This window comes from Sinocyclocheilus rhinocerous, unplaced genomic scaffold (genome assembly GCF_001515625.1).
Source record: "Sinocyclocheilus rhinocerous isolate Xijiao unplaced genomic scaffold, SAMN03320098_v1.1 scaffold400, whole genome shotgun sequence".
NCBI lineage: Eukaryota > Metazoa > Chordata > Actinopteri > Cypriniformes > Cyprinidae > Sinocyclocheilus > Sinocyclocheilus rhinocerous.
This window is the reverse complement of record NW_015666595.1, coordinates 20,269-33,336: the sequence shown is the minus strand read 5'-3', so window position 1 is coordinate 33,336 and position 13,068 is coordinate 20,269. Positions and strand designations below refer to the sequence as shown.

The following is a 13,068-nucleotide window of genomic DNA, read 5'->3' as shown; positions in this document are numbered from 1 at the left end:
GGCGTGATGCAATGCAACGCGTAAAAAGACAGTACAAGTCATTATAATCTGTAATTATGTCCCCACTGGATGCAACAAATGCCTTGTTTATAATGGCTTTTAATGTTTTTGTCTCGTCGCTCCGGCCGGACAGGGCATCACAATATGGTAGGGGTGTAACATTTCCGTCACACGCTTGAGGTATTCAGGTATTCACAACGCACTGGATAGCTGGCCAATCAGAGCACACCTCGCTTTTCAGACCGATGAGCTTTGTAAAAATTTCATAAAGGCGGGGCATAGAGGAGAAACAACAATGTACAGTATGTGGAAAATAATGTTTTTTGAACCATAAACCACATAAACACATTTCATTACACCAAATAATGTTTTTTTTTTAGCAACATCATATGACCCCTTTACCGCTTAATATATGTATAAAAATATTTTAGTTCTCACCTTTTGGCATTGGTGAGACAAATAATGCGCCCCCTGTTGGCTACTTTGTCAGCTGTGTCCATCAGAGTGGTACGAGACTCATGCTGATATTCTGTGATCTTACACAGCGATTCCACAGCCGCCACCAGCCCGTGCAGGACACTGCAGCATTCAGGATCCTGACGAGGGTTTGGAGGCCCAACAGCTGCCAAAGCAGTCATCAGCTAACAAACACCACAGACATACACTTACGTTTTTTCTTGATTGCTAACACACTATAACTGATTAATTTGACCCAATTTCACAAACCATTCATTCAGTTCTCGAAACAAATACACATTTCTCAAAACTTTTAACACATTTCACCTTTTTTCACACAAGTTCCAATTTGAGAAATCTTTTCTGCAAAACTCGACACAAAAACGCCCTCATTTTGCACAGGTTTGACCATGTTCAGAAGACACAAGTACACAATATAATTACCTCAAGCATCACAAAATGAACTCAAACAGCACACATTTATCTAAGTAACAAAACTGATGACACACCAGTCAGAATCTCTGGATGAAATAAACAGGAGCACAGGTGATTATGTGCTTTGGTAAATGAATCCTACTGGTGGGAGTCAAAGAGGAAGAGGAGATGAAAAGAAAAATGAAGGGATGGAGTCAAAGGTCATTTGTTCCTGATGAAATACAAAGCACTATATTTGACCTTGTTCTTGTGCATGGAATGACCATACGGGAAGCTGGCCTACAGGCTCATCTACAGGGTTTCTATACTTACACATACAATATAATTACAGTACACACAGTAGCAGTACTTTAGATGAGAGAACTTTCACTATTATATGTACAGTAAATACTGTAGCACATGTTGTACAGCCTCAGCACATTTTCACATGTATCTGCACCCCTCTATTTATGTTGCATACTGTAATTAGACACTGACTTGCAAAATGATTCCTTATTCCCAAAAGCAGGTTTTTGTAACAGTGTTTTGAATTGATCTCACAGCACACATTTATCTAAGTAACAAAACTGATGACACACCAGTCAGAATCTCTGGATGAAATAAACAGGAGCACAGGTGATTATGTGCTTTGGTAAATGAATCCTACTGGTGGGAGTCAAAGAGGAAGAGGAGATGAAAAGAAAATGAAGGGATGGGGTCAAAGGTCATTTGTTCCCGATGAAATACAAAGCACTATATTTGACCTTGTTCTTGTGCATGGAATGACCATACGGGAAGCTGGCCTACAGGCTCATCTACAGGGTTTCTATACTTACACATACAATATAATTACAGTACACACAGTAGCAGTACTTTAGATGAGAGAACTTTCACTATTATATGTACAGTAAATACTGTAGCACATGTTGTACAGCCTCAGCACATTTTCACATGTATCTGCACCCCTCTATTTATGTTGCATACTGTAATTAGACACTGACTTGCAAAATGATTCCTTATTCCCAAAAGCAGGTTTTTGTAACAGTGTTTTGAATTGATCTCACTAGTGTTCTCTAGGCAGGAAAGTAGTGTTTTTGACAGGCATGGGTATGTCATCTGAGGCCAAAGATTGGATTCTGATGATAGAGAACATTGTTTTTGACTAAAATATCTGATTTTGACCTGGAAGTCTGAAGTTTGTACAAGTGGGTGTGTAGTTTTGAAATTTTGTTTATTGTTGCGAGAAAATGGTTAATTGTTTCATGAATTGTGTGTTAGCAATAGGGCTGAACGATTAATTGCATTTGCTTTATTTATAGCTTGTCTTTGTTGAATAATACAGAACATAAAGAGCTTTAAAAAAAATAATTGCATATTAAATCGCAATCGCAATATTGGTAAAAAAAATCGCAATTAGATTATTTTCCAAAATCGTTCAGCCCTAGTTAGCAATCGAGGAAATCTTTAACACTAGCTCAACACAATGCTCAGGTTACTCTGGTACAAGAAGGGTGCTCCATATGGATGTGCAGAGTGACAGATGTGCGTTTTACCTGCTGTGTATTCTGGTCCTCTTGCTTCCAGCTGTTCAAGATGTGAACCTCAGAATCGCTCACGATGTAGTTCACCTGAGAGACATTAAAGGAATAGCTTATCCTCCATTTTTTTCCATGGAGCATTAAAAAAGGAACATTTTTGAAGAATTTTCACACAATTCTTTTGAGCCTTTTCCATAGCAAACAGTTCATAGTAGGGCTGGGTTAACCATATTGATTCTTAAAACCCAAGATCAATCTTTTAGTCTATGCCGATTTCTGTTGATGAAAATAAAACAGTGCCAAACTAAATTTCACTAAACATTATTTATAGCACGCCACCTATACAATAATCACAATAAGTTTTGTTACTTTGATATGAAACAAAGTCTCAGCTTTTAAATTCTGTTCAAGCATTCAAGCAGCACGGAGCGCACATAAACAGATCATACTCACCTTTTTATTACTAGTTAAAGCAAGAAATAAAAATGAATGAATGTCAGAAGGTTTGTTGAAAAACAATTTACTGAAATGTATCATGTCTCATGTAATCTATCAGTGTTTCAACCGTGGAAAGATGTCAATAAAACATTATATTTGTACAATGTATACATTATAGAACTCTAGAGAGGAGCATTTTGCTAAATATATACACTATACTCCATATTAATACTTAACCTGTTAGTGATCTCATATATCATGTTTGAATTCATGTCTGTTTATATTATGTGTTGTGTGTGTGTGACACTTGTTAATTTTTAAACTTTTATATTATAGTAATGTACCAGTTTTACACGTAGTTTACAGCACTAGTTGATAATGTTTTCCTTCAGAAAAAAAATTTACATGTTTTACTTTAGTAAAGTAGACACACCTTATATCCAAATGTCAGTTCAATCAGTTCTGAATCGAATCCAAATCAAATGAAGAATTTGTGAATCGGAATCAAATCGATTCGTGAAATCTGTGTCGATACTAGTTGTGACTACAGCTATAAACAGCTCCAGTTTCCATACACTCACCAGTTTCTTGGTGGGGTAAACGTCGTACACGATCCGGCAGTACTCCATGGAGCACTCAATCGCACACGTCCAGAGACATTTGGACACTGGAGCCAGAGGAATCACACCCTGCGAGCGGCTTTTGGTCAGCATGTCACATTCAATCAGCTGCCGGCTGGGCTCTGCCATGTACGGGCAGTGATCGACCACAAAGGCCGTCTTGTGTGAAACTGAGAATATCCTCATCCTGGTCCTGCAGCACAGAGATTGTGGAAAATCAAATATGCACTTTAAATATATGACTATATGACAGGAGTAACGTTAGCCAACCCTGCTCTGGAGATGGTTGTCAACATTTCTTTCTGGAAAGAAAATGTATTTAGTGTTACAAAAGAAAATATTTAAGTAATAAAGAGTTGACGAGGGTTATTTAATTAATCTTAATTATTTAGACAATAACATTTGTTATTTTGTCACCTTTGTGTCACAGAAATGCAGCTAGCTTTAGCTTGCTAGCATCGCCTGCTAGTTTTCCATCGATGGTAAATGCGCCCTCAGTAAGACCACTCGCATAGAAAATGGTGGTATATAATTGTATTGGGAAAAATATACCCCAAAACAAACGATAAGACGATTAAAAACAAAACGGAACAAGGAGGATTAGCAAACAACCTGTCAGAAGCAAAATAAAAGCGCACGGGACACAAAACACCGTTACTCACTTCCGTCCGTCAGTGAAATTCCGCCCTACTCAAATAAAACGGTACTAGTGCAAAGTGACATCCTGGGGGCATGACTGACATATTCATTTCAGTCTAAGTAGTAAAAATAACAATAAAGAAATAATTCCATCTCAAATCTGCACTTTATGATCACACAGTGTCTCAGATCACACTGTAATCTCTACAACAAACACCTAACAGCATACAAAGAAATGCAAGCACATTAATGTTGTCAAATTAACACACAACAGTTGTTGACTAGGCTTTTCAATTGACATAAAGACCTCATTTACATTTTATGGCAACAGCAGAAATAACAACAAAAATATGAATGTAAAACACATAAGATAAAATAAAGTGCATGATTTCAGTACTTTTTTTTTGATCATCAATTTTTATGATTTCAGTACTATTTTCAAATGAAAGTCTCAGACTTAACAAAATTAAGTATCTATATTAAACCATCAAAATTAGAACAGAAAAATCAATAAACACCTTAAAGTCCCTATGAAATCAAAATTTTTTTTTTTTGGCTTTTAGTTTGAAAATGTTAGCCTTATAGTTATCTATAAGCTGTGCTCCAAAATGATGACAACATTTGTATTTAGAAGATATAAGCATTCAAAACCTACAGTCTCTCACTTCCGGCAATATGAATCTGAAATGTCCCGCTGCCTACACTATAAATACAGAAGCTGAAACTGCAGTCTGTTCACTGCCTCGGTCTGTTCGCGTTCGCCTCTATCCATTCACCACGGGGCCCCCTCAAGCACAGGGCTCAGCGTGGCTTCACCAGTTGCACCGCCTTAAGGACGGCCCTGGTCACACTTTGCCTTCTTTTTGTTTATTGAGTGCTGTATACATTCTGCAACAATCAAGCATTTTTATAATAGATAACGGAAGTGAAAAGTTTATTCTTGCTATTCTGAAGCATGATTTAGTGACATGATAATATATTATATTATATATAATATATTAAATAGAAATATACTGTATAATATATTAAATTGAATAGCCTTTATTAACAAGAAAGTAGCATCGAAATCTTATTAACATTCTCATATTCAGGATTTATGCCACAAAGGGCTTTCATATATGCAAGATTAAAAAAAAGAAGATATTTGTTAAAACTTGCATAATTGTAAACCTTCAATTTGTAAATGTAAATTTCCAGCTATGCAGTTTTCCAGTCTTTTATTTTACCAAGAATATGATTACTAAAATAACACTTGCTGAAAAATTTAGATTGTGAATATTTCTTTTTAGTCAGAAACCTATCGTTCCACATATTTCATTCTACTTCCATTTTTAAACTGGTACTTTAAACTTTAAACTGGTATACTTAAAGTCTGCTAAATTGGAACAACTAATTTTGTGCAAAAAAACTTTAAATGTGTGGAAGTAGTGCTGAGGTCCAACAAAAGATATACCTAAGTATATTTGATTGTGCTAAAGTGGAACTATTGCAAGTATACTTCAGGTACACTTTTTAAATAAACTTTTAATATCTTGCATTTAAAGACTGCTATTATACAGAGATCATACAATCCTTATTAATAGTGATATTAAAACATATTTTAGGCATAACATTAATAATTGTGCATTGTGCAATAAAGAAATACACCAAATAAAGTTTAATTATAAATTGATATCAGTAAGTCTTAAGTGATATATCAATAAATATGTCAATAGATTTGAAGAATACTTAGTATGAAATAAATGTATTTTAAATAAATGATGGCATAGTTTTTTTTTTTTTTTTACAACAAACAAGTCACAACAAAAGGCAGTTCTTAAAAGTTACATATGTGTATATAATCATTTATACACCGTTGTGAATGTGTCTTGGTATCTGGTCCAGCACATCCCACAGATGCTCAGTTGGATTGAGATTTGGGATTTTTGGAGGCCAAGGCAACACCTTGAACACTTTGTCATGTTCCTCAAACCGTTGAAAAATTTTTTGCAAATTTTTTTTTGCAAATTTTTGCAGTTTGCATTATACTGCTGAAAAAAGGCCATGAAGCGGTGTACGTGGTCTGCAACAATCTTTAGGTAGGCGGTTTGTGTCAAAGTAACATCCACATGAATGCCAGGCCCCTAGGTTTCCCAGCAGAACATTGTCCAGGTCATAACACTGCCTCCACCGTCCACCGTCCTGCCTTTTTCCCAAAGTGCATCTTTCTACCATCTCTTCCCCAGTTAAAAGATGCACACACACCCAGCCATCCACTTGATCTAAAAGAGTGATTTATCAGATCACTCAATCCTTCTTCCATTGCTCCATGATCCAGTTCTGATGCTCACATGCCCATTATCTGTGGTTTCGGTGTGGACAGGGGTTATCAAGGGCGCTCTGACCAGTTTGTGCACTCTCAGAAAAAAAGGTACAAAAACTGGGGCAGTACCTTTTCCAAATGTATGCTTTTGTACCTTTTAGGTACTAATATGTATCTTTAAGGTACCATTATGCGCCCTTTAGGTAAAAATGTGTACCTTTTGAAAAGGTACCACCCCAGTGACAGCCTTTGTACTTTTTATTTTCTAAGAGTGCAGTTACGCAGCCCCATATGCCAAACTGCCATGCACTGTGTGTTCTGACTCCTATATCATATCCAGCATTAAGCTACAGCAATTTGAGCTATACAGTAGCTCTTCTGTAGCTCCTCATGAGCTCTTGATGTTGAAACCTGCCGTCCCCAAAACATATTCTCATACTGGTCGATTTTTATTGTTTATTTATTTATTCATTATTATTATTTTGAATTTTAAATATTTTATAAAAGCTCAGTTTATATTAATATAACCTCACTGTGACTTTAGGCTACACAAATGTTGCCATCATGGAAAGTATAACAAATCAAGGGTAATTTGCTTGAAGGTATTGACTGTCAAGTATGTTTGTGTAGATTGTTCTGTTTGTGAACAGCATGAAGGTTATAGATACAGCCACTGCTGAGTAGGTTTGATTAGTCAAATATTAGTCATGCATTGTGTTATCTTCATACAGCATAGCGCCTTCCAGTCTAAAAAGAAGTCTGTGTCAAAGCAGTCAGCTTTACTCTTTACCAATATTCAGACGATTTCTTAAACTTTTTATCAGCCTTCTCTGGTAAGTATAGTTTAATATCAGTAAGACCTAAATGACAGTTTTAATATTCTCAGGTGTGTTGATTCTGATGTTTTAGATCCTGATGTTTTATTCTGTTCATTTATCTCTCCAAGACAAATGTTTGTAATTTATTCCCTTGATGAATTTATAAACCGAAACTAATAGATTTATTTTTTTAAGTCTTGTTTTGTCCTGCAATCATTTATACTCCTCGTGTTTGCTTTTTCTGTAATTTATATTAAAGGTAATTCATAGCTTTAGATCAGCTCAGGATTTACAGACTTTACAAAATCATTAAAAGTTTGTATATTCAAAAACTTAAGGTTTGAGGTTATTGTTTGGCTAAAGATACAAGTTATAAAAACAGTTCCAACATGAAACTTTCTTTAATAATCTATTTGATTTTCTGAAATGTTAACCATTCTTATTCTTACTTTTTGTTCTGTTCAAATTGAGGGCTTGTGTTGATGTAGAGAAGAGTTGTCACACCTTTTTCTGCTTAAAGGCATATACATCAAAGTCTTGGCCACATAAACCTTTAATGGCTTTTCAGCTACATTTAAGCAGTCAAGCACGTTTAAGGCTAAATATGTAAATACATTGTTTACCCAAAAGCTATGGCAAATTTGCAATTGTACTTTATTTTTAAAAAAATTATATAATATACATTTTTAGGTAACACTTTCTATGAAGCCCATTTTTATAACACATTATAAGGGTATTCGTAAGGCATTAGAATAAATGCATAATGCATGATAAAAAAATCTTATAATATGTTGTTTCATCTCATAAATAATCATAACAACAATTATGATACATTATAAAAACTTATTTGTGGTCATAACGTTTACGAGTATAATTATGTATAACACGCAATAAACACCACATTAAATCCACTTAATTTGTAATGGATTATAAGTCTCATATCTTGACATTATTTATTTAAGATCTGTACAGTATCTTACTATCTTACTGATATTACAATAAATATAGTTAAAATCAAATGTGCCATATTACACATTCATCTGATCAGAAATCTGATCTTATGGCTGTTTAAGAATGTTTTTGTTTATTTTATTATTGCTGGTGTTGTCATTGTTGTTGTTATTATTTATAAGTGGTCTTGTCTGCTTTAAGTAAAGTAACAAGTTAACAATGGCAAGATATGAGACTTATAATACATTATAACTATGGGAAATATAATCCATTGTAAGTTAAGTGGATGCATTGTGTTCATTGTGTACTGTATTATAAATCATCATAATCTTAAAAGCTATAACCACAAATAAATAATACGTTTATAAGTAAAAATAAGTAAATATTGTAATGCATTAAATCTGTTGTTATGATTACTCATGAGATGATTCAGCATATTATATATTTTTTAGAATACATTATGCATTCATTATTATGCTTTAAGAATACTCTTATAATGTATTATAAATATGATATATAAAAACAGAAACGGTCACTGGGGCTGAATCCTTTCAAAAGGTGCTAATAGTGCACTTTAGGTACTAATATGTACTATTAAAGTACTAATAAGGTACTAATATGTAGAGGTAAATGAGGTACAAAGATGTACCTTTCAGCTTTTGTACCTTAGGGTACCACCCCAGTGACAGCTTTGTACCTTTTTCTTCCTGGGTGTACAGATGGTTTGTTTCAGATGATTTATGATTATGAGAATAATATTTGTTTGCCTAAAATCATTCCAGAACAACAGTGTTGAGTGTGTGTTTGTATGTTGTTCGTGTTTGTATAATTTTTGTAATGTGATTGTATATATCATCTCTACTTAGGTCTGACCATCTTTTAATAGCAAGATGAGCGTAGCTGAGAAAATCAGCATTTTTGTCTTTCTCTTACAAGGTGTGTGTATCTCTCCTTTAACTTCCACAATGTTTGTTGCTTCCTCATTTGTAAGATGAAGTAAACAACTATAATATTTATCCTGAATGTGTTTTATAAAACCAGTGTGTTTAGACTGTGGTATATAACTAGGTCTAAATGGTTTAATTGCAAATGTGAAAAGTATTTAAGTTATAGTCTATACTAATATGCTTAAGTATTATTTTGGGGAATCTGTACTTCACCTATGTTCTGTTAAAACAGAATACATGTACTATTACTCAATTACATTTACAAGGAAAAAATAATACTTCTTATTTATAATTTAATGCAGACAAAAGTACAAAGCACATATGTCAATCATTATGACTTAGACTTTTCCTGAATGATAAAAAAAAAACGTGAATAACAAGCAATCAAACATGCTCACATAAGCTGAACTTTTATTGTTAATGAATTAACTACAGTATAACAGTTAATGAGTTTAATTTCATTATAAATGAAGCATATTTAAGTAAAAATAAGTATATTCTTTTTAACGTTTTGTGGTTGTACATTTCTTCGTATGTTTAACATGTTTCTGTTGTGTGTGTTATTAGGTGTTTGTTGTAGAGATTTTAGCATCAGTCTGCCACAGAAGATCGAAGCTCTCAGTGGATCCTGTGTGATCATAAAGTGCACATTTGAGATTCGTGAAATATTTGACAAAGGCCTCACTGAGAGAGCTACAGGACTATGGTTCAAAGATAGAGATAAGATGAATGGCCATCTAGTGTTTCACTCCACAGATCCCAAACCTGATCACTTTAATGGGGAAATAACTGGAAAACTACATGAGAAGAACTGCACCACTGTCTTCTATAATGTTAGTTCAAAGCACACTGGTAAATATTACTTCAGGATTGAAAGTGGTGATTTGAAATACGTCTACACTGTAAATGCCTCCACTATAAATGTGATTGGTGAGTGATTTGAGCATTTTATTTATAAACAAATGTGTTAAATGAATGTTTTAAAAGTTGCCGTCATTGTCATTTTACTTTTTCAGACTCTCCCCCCAAACCCACAGTGCAGCTGTATGTGGAGCAGAAGGAGGTGCAGGATCAGGAGGAGGTGTTGGAGGGGAGCTCTGTGAGTCTGCGCTGCTCTGCTGAGACTCTCTGCTCCTCTCCTCCACCAACTCTCACATGGAGCTCCACTCCCAGAATCCCCCTCAGTGAGAGCAGCAGACTAGAGGAGCTCATCTCTGATCTGAACTTCACTGCTACTCACCGTCAGCACAGAGTCACTTTCACCTGCACTATAACCTACCAGCTACAGGACGAGAACAAAACAGCACAGGACAGCATCACATTACATGTTCAGTGTAAGTGATGCTTTGAGATGCTTTTTAGTTTTCATATTATTGTGATTTTTATTGATATCAATCATATTATTGTGATTTTTATTGTGAGACCCATTTTTTCCCTTCAGATTCGCCTAAAAACACATCAGTGTCTGTGCTTCCCTCCAGCTCTGTGTTGGAGGGCAGTTCAGTGACTCTGATCTGCAGCAGTGATGCAAATCCAGCAGTGCTGAACTACACCTGGTCCAGAGAGAGTGAAGGACAGATGGAGCAGCTGGAGACTGGACACACACTTACCTTCGATAGGATCGACCTGAAACACAGAGGCTCCTACCACTGTACAGCTCAGAACCAACATGGCACCCAAAACTCTTCAGTGATGCTGGACATTCAGTGTGAGTATTAAAGGAACAGAGAAAATCTTTCAACCAAGTGATTGTAAACAATGTAAACTGCATAAAAAGTTACTCGAACCATTCTCGATCTTTCTCTCTAATAGATGCTCCTCAGATTTCCACTTCCTCCAGCTGTGCCAGAACTGATGTAACTGTGTGTTCCTGTGAGGCTGATGGGAATCCCTCTCCTGAACTGGAGTGGCATCTGTCTGGACGTCCTGTCACTAACTCTTCAAACACGTTCATCAGTGAAGAGCGATTGAGCAGCACAGGCTTGAAGAGCTCCATCACTCTTCATCAGTCTCTCACACACACATCCACTCTGCAGTGTGTCAGCAACAACACTCATGGCAATGATGAACAACTGTTTCATCTAGTTTTCATCACTCACAAAGCTCCATGTAAATTTAAATTTAACAGTTAATCTATTTTAGTTGTTGATATGGCAATGAATCAACTAGCCTGCTGATGTTTTATTGAATAGACAACAATTATTCAGATATGTATGGTTCAATTTTCATTAATATCAGAACAGTTGCTCTCTAGAATAAAGAAAGTTTCCATGAACTGTCACTTATTTATTTAATAGGGTTTAACATTTACTCCCTCCTGGTTGGAGTCGCAGCTGGAACTTCGTTTATGGCAATCTTATGGGTCACAACACTGCTGTACAAGTAAGTAGACAGTGTGATTGCCTAATGTAAAAACTATAAGAAAGAAAAATCACAAAGGAGGTCTCTATAATAGACAGTAATGAGTTAAATGTAAAGCAAACAGAGACTATTGCTGAACTCTCCTGGTTTTCCAATCATCTCCATTTCCCAGAAAACACCCTAATATTCTTGTATATGTCTACTAGAGTTTCAGAGGAGATCTCAACAATGTCTCAAATTACAGTAGTGTCAGATTTGATGATTTTTTTTCTGCAACTAAACGTTAAGAGATTTTCAGTATAAACATTTTGTAAACTGCTTCCAAATACTTCCAAGATCAAATTATCTGGGTCATCTACATTCATCTCATAGCTGTATGGACTAACTTTATGTCAACAATTTTGTTTCTTGTGTTTCTGTTTTTATTTCACCTAAGGAATTGTGGAAGGAACATCTGAGACTCTGATATTTGTTGGAGTTATATTTCGCCTACTGTATATTCCTTATGTTTCACTATATTTAAAGTCTCCTGAGCTATGAAAGAGAAACCTCTGAGTAATAACAATTTCTGATAAATAAGGTACAAGCAGATTTATGTTTTTAAATAATGAATTATTTCTATAGATGTATCTTCAGGACTCATAGTGGAGATAAAGCTGGACTGATTCAGACTGATGGGGTATGTTACAATATATCAAACACACATGCTATTCATTCATAAATATGTCAAAATCGTAAAACACCAGACTGCTTTTACAATTAGTTTCTGCACCCGCTGACACATTTCAAGTTTCTTGTGCATAAAAGGTCTCGATTGATGATTCTCCATCTTTGTTCATCCACTAGGCTGATTCGGTGGACAGCAGGGGAGAGCCTTTTTATGCTAATACAGTTATGGTGTCATCAGCTGAAGCCCCCACACTAAATCACCCAGAACCCCTACATTATTCAACAATTAACTTTACAAACACCAATCCGGAGTCAAACAACATCAGAGGCATCTCATCGCTTACTACTGATTATGCTGTGGTCCGATACTGTGGTCAAAACATAGAAGATAGCGAGGCAAAGATCAGAAAGGTTCCCTCAATGCCACATGGCGAAGACATTTACCAGGTTCCTCACAAAGCAGCAGCCAAAGCAAAACAGGTGCAGATATGAACGTAAAGCAAGGCGAATCTACGAAAGCATACAATATTTCTACAAACATGTCATTTTTAATTAATTTAAATGTGGATTTAAAGCACACTAAAATATGTAATTTCTGTTATTGTGTTAGATAACAAACAAAAATTCTTGGAATTTAAACTGTCTTTTTTTAATGAATGCTACTATTATTATTTTATGTAATTCAATCATGTTACACTTCACATAAATATTTAAGTCTACAAACACACTTTGTGGGGAACTGCATGTGCAATATTTGTTGTTGTTAATAGGCCTGCTTAATAATGATTATGAAGTGTTTATGAAGTTGTCTCATCAGCATCATAAAAACAGTCAGTTTTACATAAGTGCATTTCATGCAAGATAAAAACAAAAGAAAAAAAAGTATTAAAATAATTCCACAATTGTAAGGCTTCA

General features: G+C 35.1%; 2 protein-coding genes across 5 annotated transcripts in view; one reads left to right on the top strand and one right to left on the bottom strand.

Annotated features, from left to right (window-relative positions):
• LOC107733003 (protein asunder homolog) overlaps positions 1-4,146 on the bottom strand; it is a 13,393-nt gene extending 9,247 nt beyond the window's left edge. The window contains exons 1-5 of one of the 4 annotated variants that reach the window (XM_016544506.1): positions 3,884-4,146; positions 3,737-3,768; positions 3,428-3,659; positions 2,424-2,498; positions 439-641 (exon numbers count right to left, since the gene is read on the bottom strand). In XM_016544506.1, the coding sequence (XP_016399992.1) occupies positions 439-641; positions 2,424-2,498; positions 3,428-3,659; positions 3,737-3,762 (536 nt within the window). In that variant the 5' untranslated portion in view covers positions 3,763-3,768; positions 3,884-4,146. The remainder of the gene's footprint in view (positions 1-438; positions 642-2,423; positions 2,499-3,427; positions 3,660-3,736; positions 3,769-3,883) is intronic. The other 3 variants (XM_016544505.1, XM_016544507.1, XM_016544509.1) reach the window with 3 other exon arrangements.
• A 4,920-nt stretch (positions 4,147-9,066) lies between these two features.
• LOC107732968 (sialic acid-binding Ig-like lectin 13) lies at positions 9,067-12,725 on the top strand. Its single transcript, XM_016544442.1, has 8 exons — positions 9,067-9,112; positions 9,691-10,053; positions 10,140-10,457; positions 10,565-10,831; positions 10,936-11,232; positions 11,421-11,505; positions 12,109-12,163; positions 12,331-12,725. Exons 1-8 carry the CDS (start codon positions 9,067-9,069, stop codon positions 12,643-12,645), a joined length of 1,746 nt encoding a protein of 581 aa, XP_016399928.1. The 3' UTR covers positions 12,646-12,725.
• The last annotated feature ends 343 nt before the right edge of the window (positions 12,726-13,068 follow it).

Coding starts and splice junctions, on each gene's coding strand:
- LOC107732968 (XM_016544442.1), top strand. CDS start 9,067: ATGAGCGTAGCTGAGAAAATCAGCATTTTTGTCTTTCTCTTACAAG. Junction 10,458..10,564: donor CATCACATTACATGTTCAGT/GTAAGTGATGCT, acceptor TTTTCCCTTCAG/ATTCGCCTAAAAACACATCA. Junction 12,164..12,330: donor GACTGATTCAGACTGATGGG/GTATGTTACAAT, acceptor TTCATCCACTAG/GCTGATTCGGTGGACAGCAG.